Raw genomic sequence first — 20,549 nt, 5'->3', positions numbered from 1 at the left:
TTTTATTTTATTTTATTTTATTTTATTTTATTTTATTTTATTTTATTTGCGACAGAGTCTTGCTCTGTCACTTGGGCTGGTGTGCAGTGGCACGATTCGCGTCTTACTGCAGCCTCAAGTTCCTGGATTCAATCCGTCCTCCTGCCTCAGCCTCCTGAGTAGCTGGGACTACAGGCATGTGCCACCATGCCTAGCTTAATTTTAACATTTTTTGTAGAGACATAGTTTTGCCATGTTGCTCAGGCTGGTCTCAAACTCCTGGCCTCAAACAGTCCTCTCATTTTGGCCTTCCAAAGTGTTAGGATTATAGGCCACACCGTACCTAGCTTCCTGTGGCACCACACAGTGTCAGACCCTAGGTCCGACTGGCTAACACGGTGAAACCCCGTCTCTACTAAAAATACAAAAAAAAAAAATTACAGAATTTTTTTTTTTTTTTTTGAGATAGAGTCTCGCTGTGTTGCCAGGCTGGAGTTGAGTGGCGTGATCTCAGCTCACTGCAACCTCTGCCTCCTGTATTCAAGTGATTCTCTGCCTCAGCCTCCTGAGTAGTTGGGACTACAGGCACCTGCCACCACGCCTGGCTAATTTTTGTATTTTTAGTAGAGACAGGATTTCACCATGTTGGCCAGGCTGGTCTTGAACTCCTGACCTCAAGTGATTCACCCACCTCGGCCTCCCAAAGTGCTGGGATTACAGGCGTGATGAGCCACCACACCTGACCACTCAATGGTTTTTAAATAGTTTCTTTTACCAGAATATTTTAAGCAAGTCTCTGTTGTCAAAAGCCAAGTCCAAGGTTTTAGTTCCAGCGATCTTTCTTACCTAGTGTGTGATCTTCTCAAAGCCTCCATTTCCTTATCTCTTAAATGGGCATGTTAATTATGTCTGCTTCAGTGGGATCTAGGATAAGGAACAGATGTTTTTATTTATTTATTTAGTGTGTAAGAGACAGGGTTTCACTCTCTGCAGTCTGGAGTGCAGTGGTGCGATCTCAGCTCATTGCAACCTCTGCTTCCTATGCTCAAGTGATCCTCCCACCTCAGCCTTCCAAGTAGCTGGGACTACAGGTGTGCCACATCACCACACCCAGCTAATTTTTTGTATTTTTTGCCGCTATTGGGTGTCACTATGTTGCCCAGGCTGGTCTCAAACTCCTGGACTCAAGTGATCTGCCCACCTGGGTCCCCTAAAGTGCTGGCATTACAGGCTTGAGCCACCGTGCCTGGCATAGGAGATGTTATTAAACTGTCAAGTACCCTAAACCATAGGGCATTATTTTAAAATTATTATGAACATAACATGATGAAAACTGAATCTCATTTTCACTTCAGACCCAAGTCTGCCCTTCCAGGGACTTCAGCTCCAGCAATGGTTTCTTCTGTGTCTAGGGCACAGGACCTTCTCCCTCAGGGAAGGAGGTTCCTGAGGCAGAACCTCCCTTCTTTGGAGACTTGGGGTTCTTTGGTTTCAGAAGGAGATGGAGGGAGTTGGCCTGTTCGAGGAACCGGGATAAAAATTGTGCTGATGGCCGGGTGTTCACTGGGCGGATCACTTGAGGTCACGAGTCCAGACCAGCCTGGCCAACGTGGTGAAACCCCATCTCTACTAAAAATACAAACATTAGCAGGCGTGGTGGTGCATGTCTGTAATCCTGGCTTCTTGGGAGGCTGAGGCAGGAGAATCGCTTGAACCCTGAAGGCAGAGGTGGTAGTGAGCCGAGAGTGCACCACTGCACTCCAGCCTGGGCGACACAGCAAGACTCCATCTCAAAAAAAAAAAAGTTAGGCTGAGGTTGGAGCAGTCCAGATGGGCCTTTAGAGGTCCTTCTATTTGACAGATGGAGAAACTGAGGTACATAGTAGGAAAAGTTTCTAAAATTACACGGAAAGGCTTAAAGCCAGGAGGCCTTGACGCCAGAGGCCAGTGGCCAAAGGCCATTGCCCCATGAGGGGGACTAGGAGGCACCTGGGGCAAACGGGGTGAGAGGGTGTCAGATGGCGGTCTCTGGTCTCAACCAGCTCTTGCCTTTCTTTCTCAGTTCATCTCAAAGAAGGACCCAGAGGATGTCAAAGAGGTGAGGCTCCTGGGAGGAAGAGAGCCCATTCTGCAGTTTCAGATCTGGAAACTGTCAAGGGGCAGCTGGTAACTCTGCTTGGACACCGGCCCTCCTTCCTCCCTGTCCCTGGGCGAGGGGCTGCTGCAGCTGCATCCTGATCCTCACACACTCTGGGGGCAGGCTGGGCACCGGGGGCGGCTGCCTCCCACCATTGCTGGTTCTGGGCAAGCCTCATGTCCCTCGTAGGTGGTGGTCTGGAAGCGGTACAGCGACTTCCGCAAGCTGCATGGAGACCTGGCCTATACCCACCGCAACCTCTTCCGCCGCCTTGAGGAGTTCCCTGCGTTCCCCCGGGCCCAGGTGTTTGGTGAGTGTTAGATCGGGGCACTCAGGCCAAAGATGAAGGGAGCGTTGGACAAAAGGGGACCTCTGCCAGTGGGGGCTGGATAGAGAGGGCCTGAAACTCTGGGCAGAGAGACATGTTTGGAAGGGCTTTTAGAGATGACCTCATTTTACAGATGGGGGGAACTGAGGCTCAGAGCAGCCTAACACTTACTGTGTATTGCACCTTTTAACATTCCTGTTGGGCCGGGCCTGGTGGCTCACACATGTAATCCTAGCACTTTGGGAGGCCGAGACGAAACTCCATCTCAAAAAAAAAAAAACAAAAATCCTGTCTTTATTAGCTCCATTTTATTTTCCTTTTTTTTCAATTTTTTTGTTGTTGTTGACAGCCTCACTTTGTCACACAGGCTGGAGTGTAGTGGTGTTATCTTGGCTCACTGCAACCTCCGCCTTCCAGGTTCAAAGGATTCTCCTGCATCAGTCTCCCAAGTAGCTGGGATTACAGGTGCACACCACCATACCTGGCTAATTTTTGTATTTTTAGTAGAGACGGAGTTTCATCACATTGGCCAGGCTGGTCTTGAACTCCTGACCTCAGCTGCTCTGCCCGCCTCGGCCTCCCAAAGTGCTGGGATTACACGCCTGAGCCACTGCGCCCAGCCTATCTCAATACTTAGTATATTGATTACATGTTGCAGTGAGAATATTTGGGATATATTGGGTTAAATAAAATATTCAAATTAACTTGTGGCTAGACATGATGGCTCACACCTGTAATCCCAGCACTTTGGGAGGCTGAGGCAAATGAATCACGAGATCAGGAGTTCGAGACCAGCCTGGCCAACTTGGTGAAACCCCATCTCTACTAAAAATACAAAAAATTAGCTGGGTGTAGTGGCAGGTGCTTGTAATCTCAGCTACTCAGGAGGCTGAGGCAGGAGAATTGCTTGAACCTGGGAGGCCAAGAGTGTGTCACTGCAGTCTAGCCCGGGCGACAGAGTGAGACTCCGTCTCAAAAAAAAAAAAAAAAAGTTATTTCTTTTTTCCTTTTATTTAATGTAGCTGCTAGAAAATGTAAAATTGCATATGTAGCTCATATCTGTATTAGACAGTGCTGAACAGTTGCTTGGGTCTGCGTACTCACGTGAGATGTTCTTTTTTGTTGTTGGTTTTTGTTTTTGTTTTTTGAGACTAGAGTCTCACTCTGTCGCCCAGGCTGGAGTCCTGTGGCATGATATCAGCTCACTGCAAACTCTGCCCTCCCAGGTTTGAGCGATTCTCCTGCCTCAGCCTCCCAAGTAGCCAAGTAGCCTCCCAAGTAATGTGTGCCACCACACCTGATTTTTTTATTTTTAGTAGAGACGAGGTTTCACCATGTTGGCCAGGCTGGTCTCGAACTCCTAACCTCAAGTGATCCACCTGCCTCGGCCTCCCAAAATGCTGGGATTACAGGTGTGAGCCACCGCTCCCGGCCGAGATGTTCTTTTGAAGCAAGGTGAAGGATTGCTGCTGTCAGGTTATGCCAGGCCAGTGGGGAAGTACCACAGAATGGCCGCACAGTAACTGGACCAGAGTTAGCCTGCGCTGCATAATACCTAGGACAGAGCAGTGAAACTGTGACTCACACCTGTAATCTCAGCACTTTGGGAAGCCAAGGCAAGGTAATCACTTGAGCTCAGGAGTTCAAGACCAGCCTGGGCAACATGGTAAAACCCCATCTCTACAAAAAATACAAAAATTAGCCAGGCATGGTGGTGTGCACCTATAGTCCCAGCTACTTTGGAGGCTGAGGCGGGAGGGCGGCTTGATCCCAGGAGGCAGAGGTTGCAGTGAGCTGAGATTGTGCCACTGCACACCAGCCTGGGTAACAGAGCCAGGCCTTGTCTCAAAAAACAAACGGGGGCTACTTGCTGTGTGACCTTGGGCAAGTCACTTTCCCTCTCTGAGCCTTACTTTTCTCCTCATTAGATCAAAGCCACAGAAATGTTTTTGTTTCTTGTTAACTCCCTAGCTCCCCCTGTGTAGGATATGATCTTCACAAGGGCAGAGATTTGTTCCTCCCCTGTTCACCTTCTGAGTCTAGCATATAGTAGGTGCTCAGTAAACATCTGGCAAATGAATGAATAGGGAAATTGATCTGTCCTGGAAGCCCCTCCCTCACCCCAGGAGGAGCCAGAGAAGATTGCTGGGAGAAGGGGTAGGAAGGCAGTGAGTTGCTCAGAGCATCTGAGGCAGGACCAGGAAAAGTGGCCTTGGGGCAGAAGCCCCTATAGGTCACTGTCACTCTCCCCTGTTCCTTGTCCTGGGGGCTATAGGCCGATTTGAAGCCTCAGTGATCGAGGAGCGGCGAAAGGGGGCAGAGGACCTGCTTCGCTTCACCGTGCACATACCTGCGCTCAACAACAGCCCCCAGCTCAAGGAGTTCTTCAGGGTATGTGCACCTTCCACTTTACCAGAACTTGGGCCACTTACCCACCCGCCAGACTGCACCCCATGACTCCCCATGGCTGATCTTTCTGTCCTGCAGGGTGGGGAGGTGACCCGACCCTCGGAGATGTCCAGGGACCTGCACATCCTGCCACCCCCTCTGACCCCCACCCCGCCCCCTGATGACCCCCGGCTACCCCAGCCGCTCCCTGCAGAAAGGAGGGGCCTTGAGGAATTGGAGGTGCCAGGTACATCAGGGTGGGAGGAGGGAACCAAGGCTGGAGGGTACAGAGTGGGGAGGGGGCCACACTCACTCCTCAGTGGTCTTAGTGAGAAATGGGCGCGTGTCCCAGGTCTATCACTGACTGGCTGAGGAACTTTGGGCAGGTCCTTTTCCTTCTCTGCACTACAGTTTCTTAATCTGTAAAATGGGCATAAACCCTAATAACGGGCTTGTCTATGCCCATGGTTGCTGCAAGGGTTTAGGGAGAGAGTAATTCCATTTTGAAAGCTGAGAAATAAATGCAGGTATTCATGACCCCAATTATCTCTTCCTCAGTGGATCCCCCACCATCCAGCCCTGCCCAGGAGGCCCTGGATCTCCTCTTTAACTGTGAGAGCACCGAGGAGGCGTCCGGTTCCCCTGCCCGAGGCCCCCTCACCGAGGCTGAGCTGGCCCTCTTCGACCCCTTCTCCAAGGAAGGTAATGAGCTGGGTCAGCTGGGAAGGGGCCAGGGCAGGACATCCTTAGGACAGGGAGGAGGGCAGAGCCCCACTAACCTGCTCAGTGCCTGCGCAGATCTGGGAAAGATGTCCCCTCAGTAGTGCTGCCCTGTGGACCAATAGCAGCTTCAATGAGAATTAGAAGCCCCGTGCCGGGGCTCGTGGTGTGGTGTGCTGGATGCACCTGTGCAACAAGTAGCCATGAGGAAGGAAAGGAGGCACTTCCCACGTTGGGGCCATCTCACTGAGAAGGCTTTGGAAAGAGCCAGGTCACACTGCTCTGGGACATTTTAGTTCCTTTGCTGTAAGCTCGTGGTGGGATTTCCCGGCTGGCCAGGGTCTGGCTGCAGATCCTGAAGGCAAGAAGCCTGCTGGTAATGGGAGTGAGTTCTGAGCTCAAAGAGCAGCTGCAAAGGGAAACCCCTCTGGGGGCCTGGAGCCACTGGCATTTGGGGATGCCGGAGATTGAAGGGCCCCCTGATGGAGGTCAGGGTCCTGGGCACCTTCTTGCTGTGAGATCCTGGGACTCAACAGTCCCAAGCTCTGAGGCACTGGAGTTTTTCATTCTAAAATTCGCCAAGGCCTGGCACATTGGCTCATACCTGTAATCTCAACACTTTGGGAGGCTGAGGCAGGGAGATCCCAGGAATTCAAGACCAGCCTGGGCAGTATAGCGAGAGCCCATGTCTGTTATTCTTTTTGTTTTTTCTGAGACAGAATCTCACTCTGTTGTCCATTCTGGAGTGCAGTGGCGCAATCTCTGCTCACTGCAACCTCCCGGGTTCAAGCGATTCTCCGGCCTCAGCTTCCCGAGTAGCTGGGACTACAGGCACGCGCCACAGTGCCTGGCTAATTTTGTACTTTTAGTTGAGATGGGATTTCTTCATGTTGGTCAGACTGGTCTGAAACTCCTGACCCTCAAGTGATCCACCCTCCTTGGCCTCCCAGAGTGCTGAGATTACAGGCATGAGCCAAAGTGCCCTGCCTCTTTCACTTTTCTCGTTCTGCTTCCTCCTGTTCCTGCTCCTGCCTCTCCAGGGTTGGGGAGTGGGAAGAAGGAATGGGAGGGAAAGGCAGTGTTGGTGTCACAGGGCTGTTGTGTCTGGCCTCTGGGTGGCAGGCATCCAAGTGCTCTGTCCTTGTGCCAGCTGAGCCCCTGCTGGGCAGCTAGCTGCCTGGGCAGGAGCTTTTCTATTTTCTCTTTTATTTTTTTCCTTTCTTTTTTTTTTTTTTGAGACAGGGTCTGGCTCTGTTACCAGGCTAGAGGGCCGTGGTGTGATCATGGCTCACTGCAGCCTCTACCTCCTAGGCCCAAGCCATCCCCCCACCTCCGCCTCCCAAATAGCTGGGACAGAGCCATAGGCATGCACCATTACACCCAGCTAAGTTTTTGATTTTTTGTAGAGACAAGCTCTCACTATGTTGCCCAGGCTGGTCTCAAGCTCCTGGACTCAGGTAGTCCTCCCACCTTGGCCTCCTGAAGTGCTGGATTATAGGCATGAGCAACTGTGTCCAACCAGGATCTTTTCAAGACCCTTCACAGGCAGCTCCAGTGAGACTCACTCAGCCCGTGGGGAGAGTCCCCAGAGCCTGGAGCTGCAGTTTGCTCAGACACGGCCTTATTTCCCTGCCCTGCCGTGGTGGGCATCTCCAACGAGTCTTTCACCACCAGAATTCTCGAGGCAAGGAGCGGGCACCTGTGTCTCTCTTCTTCACAGCAGACTCCTGAACTCAAGTGTGCAGGTGTCCCGGGCACTCTTCTGCTGTCTGCTCCCTGAGCAATACATGGAGGGTTGTAGGCCCAGCCGAGAGGTGTCTTCTCCCTCTTGCAGGAGGCCCGGTCTTCTCAGGGCTCTCGTGGAACTCCTCACAGGGATGGGGTTAGAGAGGGGCCCACCTTTTCCCTCTCCAGGATGAGAGGGTATCATGACGCTCCCTGTCCCCGCACCTTCCCCTCAGAGGCCTTTTCACCAAAGGCACCAGATCTCCAGCCGCCTCGTGTGGAACCTGCAGGGAGCATGTCCGACCCCCTTTTAGCCAGTCCAGGGGGATATAATGAGCCTTTCCCTGGGAAATGTGAGGACACCTGTCACCCACTGTCTTTACATTTGGGGGCCTCAGCTGAAACTGCAAGGCTTCAGAAAACCCCTGAGATTCTCTGAGTCTCCTATTCTAAGATTATTCCAAGGCTTGGAGCAGTTCTACCCTCAGCCTGGTGTCGTTGGCCTAGCATCCTTCAGGGAAACTTTCTGGAGGGGATTTTTGGATTTCTAGGACAACTGGAGTCAAGAGGGAAATAGGACCAGTGACCCAGAGCTTACAAACTAAAGTGAGTGTGTACCAATGAAATAATTAGGAAGGTAAGGCTGTGGTTTTTTGTTGTTGTTGTTGGTTTTTTTTTTTTTTTTTTTTTTTTGCCGGGGTCTCACTCTGCCGCCCAGGCTGGAGTGCAGTGACGCTATCTCGGCTCACTGCAAGCTCCGCCTCCCGGGTTCACGCCATTCTCCTGCCTCAGCCTCCTGAGTAGCCGGGATCACAGGTGCCCGCCACCACGCCTGGCTAATTTTTGTATTTTTTAGAGACGGAGTTTCACCATGTTAATCAGGATGGTCTCGATCTCCTGACCTTGTGATCCACCCATCTTGGCCTCCCAAAATACTGGGATTACAGGCATGAGCCACCGCACCCGGCAGTAAGGCTGTTTTTACAGAAGCACGTGAACCCTATCTATCAAATACATCATAGCTAGTTTTTGATCCACAGATGACTTCTGGATTGCTCTGGCATTGGTCCCCTCTACTGGAGACAGGCTGATACCCTGATGAACAAAAGAAGTCTTGGGGTTCGGCAGAGGGCCTGAGAAAGGAAGGGCTAGTCTGGTCTGAGTCCTCCCTTTCTAATTGCAGAAGGCGCAGCCCCCAGTCCCACCCATGTGGCTGAGCTGGCAACGATGGAGGTGGAGTCGGCAAGGCTGGACCAGGAACCCTGGGAGCCAGGAGGGCAGGAGGAGGAAGAGGACGGGGAAGGAGGGCCTACCCCTGCCTATCTAAGCCAGGCCACAGAGCTCATCACCCAGGCCCTGCGGGATGAGAAGGCAGGCGCTTATGCTGCGGCGCTCCAGGGCTACCGAGATGGTGTACATGTCTTGCTTCAGGGAGTCCCCGGTGAGTAGGGACTGAGGGTGGAGGGTCAGGCCTGGGTCCCAGGTGGGGCAGTGATGAAGGGAGCAAAAAGCAAGCAATTCACAGAGCAGGAGCCCTTTTGCTCCTCACTGACCAGCTGTGTAACCTGGGCAGATTTTTGTTTCTGTCTTTGTTTTTTGTTTGTTTGTTTGTTTTAACACCTCTTGTGGCCTCAGTTTTCTTTTTTCTTTTCTTTCTTTTTTTTTGAGACAGTCTTGCTCTTGTCACAGGCTGGAGTGCAATGGCACAATCTCGGCTCACTGCAACCTCTGCCTCCCAGGTTCAAGAGATTCTCCTGCCTCAGCCTCCTGAGTAGCTGGGATTACAGACGCCCACCACCATGCCTGGCTAATTTTTGAATTTTTAGTAGAGACAGGGTTTTGTGATGTTGGCCAGGCTGGTCTCGAACTCCTGATCTCAAGTGATCTGCCTGCCTCGGCCTCCCAAAGTGCTGGGATTACAGCTGTGAGCCACTGCGCCCGGCATGGCCTCAGTTTTCTTGTTTGTAGAATGGGGAGAATGGACACTGGGCCTCAGAGAGGAGGGAAAAGCACATGGTGATACTCTGTGAATTGTAAAGGACCAGACCAGGGGTTCCGACTAGACCAGTGGTGCCCAGGTGCCTCAGCTGAGCAGTCTCTCTCCACAGGTGACCCGTTGCCTGCCCGCCAGGAAGGTGTGAAGAAGAAGGCAGCTGAGTACCTGAAGCGGGCAGAGGAGATCCTGCGCCTGCACCTGTCTCAACTCCCACCCTAACAGGGAGTGGGCCCTTCCCTGGGACTCTCGCTCCTGCACTGCCAGCCCCTTCTCCTCTCCCCAGGGCCTAGCCCCACCTCCTGGTCTTGTAATCGCAGGGGCCATTTCTATAGGTAACTGGACCAAGCATGAGAAAAATAATGAATTCTCAGCTCCCTGATTACACTTGCCACCTTGGAATCAAGGACTCACACTTCTGACCCTGCCTGTCTTTTTGGGTTTTTTTTGAGATGGAGTCTTGCTCAGTCACCCAGGCTGGAGTGCAGTGATATGATCGCAGCTCACTGCAACCTCCGCCTCCCAGGTTCAAATGATTCTCCTGTCTCAGCCTCCCCAGTAGCTGGGATTACAGGCACACGCCACCATATCCAGCTAATATTTTGTATTTTTAGCAGGGACGGGGTTACATCATGTTGGCCAGGCTGGTCTCGAACTCCTGACCTCAAGTGATCCACCCGCCTCAGCCTCCCAAAGTGCTGAGATTACAGGCATGAGTCACTATGCCCGGCCCCTGCCTGTCTGTCTTGATGTGTGAGCAGCAGCTGTGGTCATTAAACCATTAGTTTACCCCTCTAGAAGTGGGGTCTGCAAACTCCCCTCTGCAGCCAAATCTGGCCCACCCCCTTTTTAATGTAAGGCCTGTGAGCTACAGTGGTTTTTACATTTTTTTAATGATTAAAAAAATCAAAATAATATTCTGTGACAGAATGACAGATGAAATTTATATGTAACAGGTGAAAATTATATGAAATTTAAGAGTCTATAAATAAAATTTGTTGGAACACAACCAGGCTAATTCATTCAGTATTGTGATGGCTGCGTTCGCGCTGCACCGGCTGTTGAACGGTTGCAGAGTTGAGTCTTTGCCGCCTGCAAATCCCAAAACATTTACAACCTGGCCCTTTGCAGAAAACATTTGCTGAGCCCTGAGCTAGAAAATAGCACAGTCTCCAGGGAAATAGAGAATGACAAGACTATGAAGCCGGTCTATTGGGTGGAAGGGACGAAGGAGAGGAATCCAAAGCAGGAGTACCTGTCTCCGAGGCCCCAAAGCCAAATCCTGATTGCTCAGCGGGCTGGAAGGCGTGGCCTCAGTCCCGCCCCGCCCCCGTCCCCGCCCCGCCTCACCACAAAGCGGTTGGTGGCGGCAGGGACTACACCGGTGTATCATGGGAGCGGCCCAGGCTACACGTCAAAAACACTAAGGGGAGCGCGCAAAACAACCTGGCGCTCGATGGGGGCCGTTAGCCGCCCCAGAGCGCGCGGAGCCGCAGAGGCGTCGCTGGACTACAACGCAGTGCATCTCGGGAGGCCAACTCCACAGGACCGGGTGAGAGGACAGAGGTGGCCCGATGGGCGGCCCGGCGGCCGGGGATCATGGCGGGCAGGCGGGCCCAGCCGGGTTCAGCCCCGCCCCGCCGCTCCCCACCCCCAGCCGCCCTCGCTTGCCTTTCCGCAGCACCGTCATCCCCGGGATGCTGAGTGCCCAACGTCTCCCCGCAGCCCCTCATGCTCGGCTGCGAGCTGCCCGTGGGCACCTGCCCGGACATGTGCCCGGCCGCCGAGCGCGCCCAGCGCGAAAGGGAGCGCCGCCTGCACCGCTTGGAGGTGGTGCCGGGGTGCCGCCAGGACCCGCCCTGCGCCGATCCGCAGCGCGCGGTGAAGGAGTACAGCCGACCCGCCGCCGGCAAGCCCCGGCCCCCACCCAGCCAGTTGCGTCCGCCCTCCGTGCTGCTGGCCACCGTGCGCTACCTGGCCGGTGAGGTGGCGGAAAGCGCCGAGGCTGCCCGCGCCGAGGTGGCCAGCTTCGTGGCAGACCGCTTGCGAGCTGTGCGCCTGGACCTGGCCCTGCAGGGCGCCGGCGACGCCGAGGCAGTGGTGGTGCTGGAGGCGGCGCTGGCCACGCTGCTGGCCGTGGTGGCGCGGCTCGGGCCCGACGCGGCGCGGGGACCTGCGGACCTGGTGCTGCTGCAGGCCCAGGTGCAAGAGGGCTTCGGCTCGCTGCGGCGCTGCTACGCGCGGGACGCCGGACCACACCCCCGCCAGCCCGCCTTCCAGGGCCTCTTTCTGCTCTATAACCTGGGTGAGTCGGGGTCCTGGCGGCTGGGCAGAGCATGGGGACAGGAGCCCACCATGACAGTGGAAGTAGGGAAAAGAAAGATTAGCTTTAACATTTCACCATTAGGCCCCTCCCAGGACAGCACAAGACCCACCAATCCCCGACATGGGACCTCGGGCCCATCTCGGGGTCTTAGTTGTCTCAGGAATAAAAGTGGAGAAGCAAGGGTGGAACGGAAGAGTTGGCCTAAACAGTGATTTTAAAACTTTTTTTTTTTTTTTTTTTTTTTGAGTCTAGCTCTGTCGCCTAGGCTGGAATGCAGTGGCTGGATCTCGGCTCACTGCAACCTCCACCTCCCTGGTTCAAGGGATTCTCCTGCCTCAGCCTCCTGAGTAGCTGGGATCACAGGCGTGCCACCACACCTGGCTAATTTTTGTATTTAGTAGAGACGGGGGTTCCACCATGTTGGTCAGGCTGGTCTCGAACTTCTGACCTCGTGATCCGCCCACCTTGGCCTCACAAAGTGCTGGGATTACAGGTGTGAGCCACCGCGCCCGGCCGATTTTCAAACTTTTTTTTAACCTCCCCGCCCAGTCAGGGTTACAAAGCAAACAAGAACACATGCCCACGAATATACCCGAGACAGAAGTTTAAGGCATTAGAGATACTTTCTGTGGGTGATGCATTCTAATAAACTCTATTATTTGTTACTTTGTTTGTTTTTGAGACAGAGTCTAGCTCTGTCGCCCAGGCTGGAGTGCAGTGGCATGATCTTGGCTCACTGCAACCTCTGCCTCCCAGGTTCAGACTATTCACCTGCATCAGCCTCCTGAAGAGCTGGTACTACAGGTGCATGCCACCACGCCTGGCTAATTTTTGGATTTTTAGTAGAGACAGGCCAACACCATGTTGGCCATGCTGGTCTCAAACTCCTGACCTCCGATGATCCGCTCGCCTCTGCCTCCCAAAGTGCTGGGATTACAGGCGTGAGCCACCACACCTGTCCTGTTTTCTTATTTGTAGAATGTGTTTTTTGAGACAGGGTCTTACTCTGTTGCCCAGGCTGGAGTACAGTGGCTTGATCATAGCTCACTGCAGCCTCAACCTCCTGGGCTCAAGGGATCCTCCTGCCTCAGCCTTCTGAGTAGCTGGGACCACAGATGTGTGCAGTCACACCTGGCTAACTTAAAACAAATTTTTTTGGTAGAGATAGGGTCTCGCATGTTGCCACTTGAATTCCTGAGCTCAAGTGATCCTCCTGCCCCACCCTTCCAAGTAGCTGGGTGCCCGCCATCATGCCCAGTTAATTGTTTATTTTTGTCCACACTGCTCTTGCGAAGGCATAGTAATTATCCCTGCTCTAGTGGGGGAAGAAATCGAAGCCCTTGGTGGTGAGGTGACTTGCCTGTTGACACAGCACTGGTTAACAGTAGCAGAGGTATGACCATGATTTTCTTTTAATTTTTTAAAATTTATTTTTATGTAGGGATTGGAGTCTTGCCATGTTGACCAAGCTGGTCTCAAACTCCTGGGCTAAAGTGATCCTACCGCCTTGGCCTCCCAAAGTGCTGGGATTACAGGCATGAGCCACTGTGCCCAAACAAGCTCTGTTCTGGCTGGGCCCTCTCTACTGAAAATGCAGAAATTAGCTGGGTGTGGTGGCGCATGCCTATAATCCCAGCTACTCAGGAGGCTGATGCAGGAGAATCGCTTGAACCTGGGAGGTGGTGGAGGTTACAGTGAGCCGAGAGCCACTATACTTCAGCCTGGGTGACAAAGCAAATCTGTCTCAAAAAAAAAAAAAAAAAGGCCCTGTCCTAGACAATTTTAACAAAATGCTGTTGACTTCACAACCTACTAATTGGTCAGAAGCCCCAGTTTACAAATGAGGCCCAAGGTTCCAGTGTCTGAGACTCTTCTGGAAGGGAAGCAGGGGCAGAGTCTCCTGAAGGAAGGGGCCTTCCCAGGTGTTCAGGGGAAGGTGGGGCAGAGTTGGCTCCCAAAACCGTGGGTGCAGGGAAGCCAGGGTAGTGGGAAATCCAAGTCAGAAAACTTGCACTGGGGTCAGGCTCAACTACATACCCACCCCAGGACACTCTCAGGCGAATCATTAAATTATCTGGGCCTGCTTCCCAAATCCGTAAACCCTGCCCACTTCAGTGCTGTAAGGATCTGGACTGCAGGAAGTCAAGAGCCTGAGGCAACTCATTCAAATATGGTTCAGGGAAGGAGCCAAAGGCTGGCCCTTAGAGGGGAAAGGGAAGTTGGGCTAGGCCTAGAGAAGGGGCGTGGTCTAGAAGAGAGGAAGGACAAGTTGTTGGAAGGGGAGATGGGCCTGATCCTGTAAGGACCAGGCGTCCTCATTCTGGCTTCCCGCTCTCACAGGCTCGGTGGAAGCCCTGCGCGAGGTTCTACAGCTGCCTGCTGCCCTGCGCACCTGCCCGCCCCTCCGCAAGGCCTTAGCGGTAGATGCTGCCTTCCGAGAGGGCAATGCTGCCCGCCTGTTCCGCCTGCTCCAGACCCTGCCCTACCTGGCAAGTTGCGCTGTGCAGTGCCATGTGGGCCATGCCCGCCGGGAAGCCCTGGCCCGCCTCGCTCGTGCCTTTAGCACCCCCAAGGGCCAGACCTTGCCTCTGGGCTTCATGGTCAACCTCCTGGCCCTGGATGGACTCAGGGAAGCACGGGACCTGTGCCAGGCCCATGGGCTGCCCTTGGACGGAGAGGAGAGAGTTGTGTTCCTGCGGGGTCGCTATGTGGAGGAAGGGCTACCGCCTGCGGGTACGTGCAAGGTGTTAGTGGAGAGCAAACTTCGAGGACGTACCCTGGAGGAGGTGGTCATGGCAGAGGAGGAAGATGAGGGTGCAGACAGACCTGGGTCCCCAGCCTGAGGAGGGAGCGTGAGCCTCCCAGAGCCCCCAGACTGGGCCAGAGCACTTAGGTTTCTTTTTCTATGGTTCCCAGATAATAAAAGGAACTTGTTTTGTTGGTACCAGTCACTAGATGTGTTTATTTGAGGGGCTGTTGTAGGGAGTTAGGATACACAGCATGTAGGGAGAGGAACGCAGACCAGGAAAGGCCTAAGGCACCCCATGCCTCACTTTCGCCACTGGTCCTTGGCCTTGATGATCTGAGTTGGCATCTGAGGTTGGCATTATGCATCCCATCTTCACCTACCCACCACCAAGAGCAGTTGGTGGTTTTGCCATCCCATCCCTGTCCCCTGCTGCCCACCCTCTGCCACCTAAGCACCAGGAGGAGGGTGAGTTGCATTAGGGAGTGCCACTGCCCTCACGGACCTCAAGCTATTGCCTGAGAAGCTTGAGAGGGTCCTGTGGTCGTGCCCTCTCCTGGCACCAGGGAAGACCAGGACATCTCAGGAAAGCAGGCAGGAGAGGGTTGGGGTAAAGGGAGGGCTGAAGAAAGAGGGCTGGGGTCAGAGGTCCGCCACAGGCCTCAGGGTGGCTGCCGCACCCTCCAGGGCTGTCACCACAATGCTGAGCTGTCTCTGCACCTCAGCCCAAGCTTCAGATCCAGAGGCTGTGTCCATGGCCCTGGAGCAGGCATTGGATAGGCCCGGGAATGTGGCTACGGAGCCTGTGCGAGCTGCCCAGAGCACATGGCTGACAGGAGAAATAGGACAGGATCAGGGTCAGTCAGGGGCCAGGAGAGAGAAGCCTGGACCTAGAACGGGCTTAGCTCCTGTACGCAGCTAGGCAGAAGAGCACCCCTCTCCACCTGTCTCTGAAGGCCAGGGGCCTCTTACAGCAGTGGCGGTTGGGGGAGGAAATGTGGGCTCCAGTCCTGGCTCCCAGAGGGACCCGGAAGCAACTTTCCTCCCCTCCCTGAGCCTCACATTCCCACCTTCTTCAGGGGCCGGGTTGCGCTCTAAAGGGCAGAGAAGCTGACCACCTCATCTCAGGTCGGGGGCCATTGCCCGGCCCCACCTGGCGGCACCTCCCAGGACTCTGGGACAGACTCGCCTGTAGTAGCGTTCCTCTGGGAAGGCTCGAGGGTTCAGAAAGCTCCGTTCCAAGAGCATCAACTGGTCATTGAGCATCCGGACCTGCAGGGGACTGGTGGAGGCAGGACCTGCCGGTCACCCTGGAGCCAGCGGCCCAGCTACCAGCCTGGTATCCTGCCCTGGATGCTGCTCTCCCAACCCCTGCCCGCTGCCCTTGCTCACTCAGGGCTGCCCTTCTGCAGCGTTGATATGCGTTGGCCCAAGGCTGCAGCTTCTGCCTCAAATTTCTCCACGGCAGTCACCAGAGGCCCTGTGAGGAACAAGCATTGGCTTAGTCCTGGGGGTGCAGGGCTCCCCATGCCTCAGGGTCAGGCTGTGCATACCCAGGCTGATGCTGTGCTGCTCCAGCAGGGCCCCGAGGTCTTGCTGGGCTGCCTGCAGGAAGCTGCGGAGTGTCTCACTGTAGTCACTGACTTTGAGGGGCAGGAAGAAGCTGTCACTGAGCCGGAGAATAATACTCCCCGCCGTCCGGGCCACAGCCTGATGGCTGCTGAAGCCTGCAGCAAGGTCACAAGGCCAAGGCTCAGTCTTCAGCCTCTCCTGTCCTGGTCTCAGGATGCCCTTTGTCTCCCTCCTCACCTGGGTCCAAAAACTTGTCCACATAGTCAAAGGTGTCAAAGGCTGTGTGGTAGGTGGGGTAGATCCTGGCTGAAGTCTTGCTCTGGGGGAACAAAGCCCAGAGGTGACAGGCTTGGGATGGGAAGGGGGAGAAGGTGTACCTCCAGTGAGATATAAAATGTGGGCATTAGCTCCATTGAATCTTGGCCATGTCTGTGAGGTGGGTTCTAGAACTCCCACAGAAAAGGAAACGGAGGCTCAGAGAGGTTAACCGGCTGACATCACACAGCTAATTAGTGGAAGAGCTGGGTCTGGTGCCAGTTTCCAGTTTCACAGGAAGGAGAAGAACCTGGGGCTTTGGAGTCAGAGAGATTCAAATCCCAGCTCTGCTACGGAGAATCTCTGTGGCTGTGAGGTGGAGAACGTACTTTCTGGAGCATCAAACAGGGAGGTGCCAGCTGGGCACTTTGCACCCCTTGTCTTGTTTTACCTTCATGTCAGTGCTCACACCAATGGTCTGAGTTAATCAATGCTGAGATTAACCTTTTCCCCTGCTACATTTTAAGATCTTTGGAAACAGAATGCTTCTTACAGGCAATGTCATCTTACAACTGGTTGGAAGCGGTGGGTTTTCTTCCCTTCTTGAATCACATCTTATAATCAGTAGTATCTTACATATGATAAAATAACATAGATGAGCATAAAGAGGTGCTTGAAAAGGTCAAACTTGGCAGAGGCCTGGCACCAAGGCTCACACCTGTAATCCCAGCACTTTAGGAGGCTGAAGCGGGAGGATGGTTTGAGCTTAGGAGTTCAAGACCAGCCTGGCAACAAAGCAAGACTCCGTCTATATAAAACGCGCGCGCGCGCGCGTGTGTGTGTATGTGTGTGTATTTTTAAGAAACTTGGCAGAGGTAGCAGTGAGTAAAGGAGCAGGGTTCAGTCTGTGCGAGAACAGCTCCAAAGAGAGGAGGGGGCGCATGCAGCAAGGTACCGAGGCAGGGACGGAGGGGCACCTGCTCACCTGGTCATAGGTGTAGGCGATGTCCATGGAGGAGATGCCCAGGAAGTGAATGAAGGGTGCATAGTCGCTGCCAGCACCCAGAGAACCCAAGCTGCGGGAAGGAAGGGGTCCGAGATAAAGAGCGCTGGGCCGGACCGCCTCGCTCCGGGCCCCCTTCTGTCCCTGGGCTCACCTGGGGACCAGGCCGTACACTGGGCTGCTGCGATTGAAGTACCGGATCCAGTTGTCGTAGATGCTCAGGTCGCCAGGGCCTGGTGAGCGGATCTGGCCGGAAGGAGAATTTAAACTCGGTGCGGGGCCCTCCCCAGCCCCAGCAACAGGGCGGGTCCTCCACCGGTCTCCTGCCCACCCACAGTCCAGTCCTTAAAAAGTTCGCCCCAGCCTCAGTCCCGCCCCAGCAGATCTGGAGAGTACCACTGCCCAGTCCCGCCCACCCGTGCGGCCCCGCCCGCCGCACACGGCCAGCCCACCGCACTGCCCCACCCCGCTAGTTCAGCCCCGCCCGGCCCGCCCCCTTCCACCTCTTTGGTTGCAGAGAAGACGACACTCTGGACAGGGGGTGTCCCCTGCACCCTAAGGGTAGCGTTGGCTGTGGGAGGAGGGGAGAAAGACTATTTGGGCCCCAGCCCCTTCTTTCCTTCTTTTACCCACCCCGTCGTCAGGCCGTCCCCTCCCTTTTCCCTCCCCGCCACCTCCATACCAAACACCGCGATGTCCACATTGATGTAGGCCACAGTGCGCTCCTGCAGCTTGTTGAAAAACTCCTGCGGGTGCGAGGGGCGACGTCAGCCCCGCGCCGTTCTGCCTCGGGAACCCCTTTCGATCCCCTACCCTGTAGGGCCACTCACTTCTGTGAATTCCGTGGAGCCGATGAGCCCGAACTCCTCAGCTCCCCAGCTCGCAAACACGATTGATCTGCGAGGACGCCAGGTGCCTGGGAATGGAGGACAGAGGGTTGGAGGACAGGGTCCTCCTGATCCTAGGGTGCCTTAGGAGAAAGGCTGCGGACGTGAGGAGGAGGGGAGAGCTGGAAAAGGCGGGGCAGCTGGTGACAGGAGGTCCTGGCACTCTGCCGCCAGGTCTTCCAGGAGGCTCTCGCACCAAACACTGAACACAACTCCAAGCCCCCTGAAGGGTCGGGTGGTCCCTTCTACCAGAATGCCCACTGCCCTCTCTCTGTGGGCACGATCTGGGAAGACTTCTGACCTGCCATCCTCAACCCCCGCCTCCAGGCCAAACTCCATAGCCATCTTCACTTGGTGGTAACACATGAACAATTCCTGTTAGGGCATTATCCACATTGAACCGATCCCCACAACAATGCCTTGAGGGAGATATATTATTATTTCCATTCACAGTTGAACAAACAGAGAAGCTAAATGACTTTCCAGGGTCCCAAGGCTGGTAGGCAGCAGAGCCAGTTTCAAATCCAGATATTTGGCTCCACACTGTGGGTATAGGGACTGGAGGTGGAAGCCAGGCTGCACGATGCTCCGCCTCTCGGGTTCAGGCAGAAGAATTGCTTGAGCCTAGGAGGTAGAGGTTGCAGTGAGCTGAGATTGTGCCACGACATCCAGCCTGGGTGACCTAGTGTCACTCTGTGGCCCAGGTTGGAGTGCAGTGGTGTGATCTTGGCTCACTGCAGCCTCAACTTCCTGGGGTCTAGCGATCCTCTCACCTCAACCTCCCAAGTAGCTGGGACCACAAGCACACACCACCGCACCTGGCTGATTACTGTATTTTTGGTAGAGATGGGGTTTCTCCATGTTGCCCAGGCCAGTCTTGAACTCCTGAGCTCAAGCGATCCACCCACTTCGCCTCCCAAAGTGCTGGGATTACAGGTGTGAGCCACCACAACCAGCAAATGAATTTTTCAGTGTGATGTGATTACATGGTTGCAATTACACATTTTTACACTTTTTTTCTGCCAAAAATATATAATCTAAATCAAATGAGACAAACCCAAATTGAGGGTTATTTGACAAAATAATAGGATAATAATCGCAGAACCATGAAACACAAAGAACAGCTAAACAATTATTATAGATTAAAGGAAACTAGTGACCAGATCACTAGTGTGATCCTGGATTGGAGCTTGGGCCAAAAAATTATTTTGCTATCAAGGTCATTATCACGTCCCAACACTTTGGGAGGCTGAGGCGACGAGGATCACTTAAGCCCAAGAGTTCGAGACCAGCCTGAGTAACACAGCAAGACCTTGTCTCTACAAAAAGTAAAAAATTATCAGAGCTTGGTGGCGCACACATGTAGTCCCAGCTAAACAGGAGGCTGAGACAGGAGGATCGCTTGAGCCCAGGAGGTCGAGGGTGCAGTGAGCTGTGATTGTACCACTCCACTCCAGGCTGGGCAACAGAGTGAGACCCTGTCTCAAAAAATTTTTTTTTCTTTTTTTCTTTTCTTTTTTTTGAGACAGAGTCTCACTCTCATCAACCAGGTTGGAGTACAGTGGCGCAATCAGCTCACTGCAACCTCTGCCCCCCAGGTTCAAGCGATTCTCCTGCCTCAGCCTCCCGAGTAGCTGGGATTACAGGTGCGCACCACCACGCCTGGCTAATTTTTGTGTTTTCTGTAGAGATGGGGTTTTACTGTGTTGGCCAGGCTGGTGTCAAACTCCTGATCTCAGGTGATCCACCTGCCCCGGCCTTCCAAAGTGCTGGGATTACAGGCATAAGACACCACTCCCGGCTGGAAGTATTTAAAAGTTGTGGAAAATTGGTCGGGCGCGGTGGCAGAGGTTGCAGTGAGCTGGATTGCGCCACTGCACTCCAGCCTGGGTCACAGAGCGAGACTGCATCTGAAAATAATAATAATAATACTTCAGACAAAAACATATATAGTTATATTATAAACAGCTAAGGCTTTTCTCCCCTATTTTTTGTAGAGACGGGGGTCTCACTATGTTCCCGAGTCTGGTCTTAAACTCTTGGGCTCAAGCGATCCTCCTGCCTCTGCCTCCCGACGTACTGGGATTATTGGCATAAGTCACTGTGCCTGGCCCATATGTTATACATAGATAGACAGAAAGCAAATGTGGTGAAACATTAATATTAGGAGTGTCTGTATAAGAGGCTTCTTTGTACTATTTTTACATCTCTGTAAGTCTGAAATTATTTCACCATAAAACACTTCGACAAACAAAAAAATACAGGAATTTCTGCGCTACCCATAAGGGTAAAGTTGAAAGCCCAGCCTCTCTCCACAAGCTTGCCCACTCCCTTCACCCATGGCTTCTGAGCTGATCGCAACCACACTTGTGGTTTCACAGACCATTTTGCTACCAACTCCCCAAGTCATCTCTCAAGCCTGCCTGCCTGCCTTCCTTCCTTCCTTCCTTCCTTCCTTCCTTCCTTCCTTCCTTCCTTCCTTCCTTCCTT

The 20,549-nt window shown here is 53.7% G+C and overlaps 3 protein-coding genes across 4 annotated transcripts in view; 2 read left to right on the top strand and 1 right to left on the bottom strand.

The window, feature by feature from the left end:
* SNX15 (sorting nexin 15) overlaps window positions 1-10,279 on the top strand; it is a 13,092-nt gene extending 2,813 nt beyond the window's left edge. The window contains exons 2-8 of the mRNA XM_023186585.3: window positions 2,042-2,077; window positions 2,306-2,426; window positions 4,720-4,835; window positions 4,932-5,079; window positions 5,391-5,534; window positions 8,461-8,718; window positions 9,386-10,279. Coding sequence (XP_023042353.1) covers window positions 2,042-2,077; window positions 2,306-2,426; window positions 4,720-4,835; window positions 4,932-5,079; window positions 5,391-5,534; window positions 8,461-8,718; window positions 9,386-9,492 — 930 coding nt within the window. The 3' untranslated portion in view covers window positions 9,493-10,279. The remainder of the gene's footprint in view (window positions 1-2,041; window positions 2,078-2,305; window positions 2,427-4,719; window positions 4,836-4,931; window positions 5,080-5,390; window positions 5,535-8,460; window positions 8,719-9,385) is intronic.
* Window positions 10,280-10,618: 339 nt separating this feature from the next.
* On the top strand, window positions 10,619-14,544 carry SAC3D1 (SAC3 domain containing 1). Of its 2 annotated transcripts, XM_023186584.2 has the most exons (3): window positions 10,619-10,822; window positions 10,996-11,575; window positions 13,937-14,544. In XM_023186584.2, exons 1-3 carry the CDS (start codon window positions 10,727-10,729, stop codon window positions 14,437-14,439), a joined length of 1,179 nt encoding a protein of 392 aa, XP_023042352.1. In that variant the 5' UTR covers window positions 10,619-10,726; the 3' UTR covers window positions 14,440-14,544. The 2 variants fall into 2 exon arrangements, with proteins under 2 accessions (XP_023042352.1, XP_031792537.1); XM_031936677.1 differs by lacking the exon at window positions 10,619-10,822 and having other exon boundaries at window positions 10,981-11,637; window positions 13,937-14,014.
* NAALADL1 (N-acetylated alpha-linked acidic dipeptidase like 1) overlaps window positions 14,530-20,549 on the bottom strand; it is a 13,286-nt gene continuing 7,266 nt past the window's right edge. The window contains exons 9-18 of the mRNA XM_023186583.2: window positions 18,003-18,088; window positions 17,855-17,918; window positions 17,676-17,743; window positions 17,327-17,418; window positions 17,155-17,245; window positions 16,152-16,233; window positions 15,896-16,069; window positions 15,735-15,822; window positions 15,532-15,624; window positions 14,530-15,171 (exon numbers count right to left, since the gene is read on the bottom strand). Of these exons, the coding sequence (XP_023042351.1) occupies window positions 14,985-15,171; window positions 15,532-15,624; window positions 15,735-15,822; window positions 15,896-16,069; window positions 16,152-16,233; window positions 17,155-17,245; window positions 17,327-17,418; window positions 17,676-17,743; window positions 17,855-17,918; window positions 18,003-18,088 (1,025 nt within the window). The 3' untranslated portion in view covers window positions 14,530-14,984. The remainder of the gene's footprint in view (window positions 15,172-15,531; window positions 15,625-15,734; window positions 15,823-15,895; window positions 16,070-16,151; window positions 16,234-17,154; window positions 17,246-17,326; window positions 17,419-17,675; window positions 17,744-17,854; window positions 17,919-18,002; window positions 18,089-20,549) is intronic.

Source organism: Piliocolobus tephrosceles, chromosome 13 (assembly GCF_002776525.5).
Source record: "Piliocolobus tephrosceles isolate RC106 chromosome 13, ASM277652v3, whole genome shotgun sequence".
Classification (NCBI taxonomy): Eukaryota; Metazoa; Chordata; class Mammalia; order Primates; family Cercopithecidae; genus Piliocolobus; species Piliocolobus tephrosceles.
Note: the sequence above shows the minus strand (reverse complement) of the source record. Positions and strands in the feature narration are given on the sequence as shown.

What these genes read in the sequence shown, in the direction of transcription:
- SAC3D1 (XM_023186584.2), top strand. Translation starts at nt 10,727, where the DNA reads ATGGGGGCCGTTAGCCGCCCCAGAGCGCGCGGAGCCGCAGAGGCGTCG. An exon ending in GGCCAACTCCACAGGACCGG is followed by an intron (nt 10,823 to 10,995) that starts GTGAGAGGACAG and finishes GTCTCCCCGCAG; the next exon opens with CCCCTCATGCTCGGCTGCGA. An exon ending in CTTTCTGCTCTATAACCTGG is followed by an intron (nt 11,576 to 13,936) that starts GTGAGTCGGGGT and finishes CCGCTCTCACAG; the next exon opens with GCTCGGTGGAAGCCCTGCGC.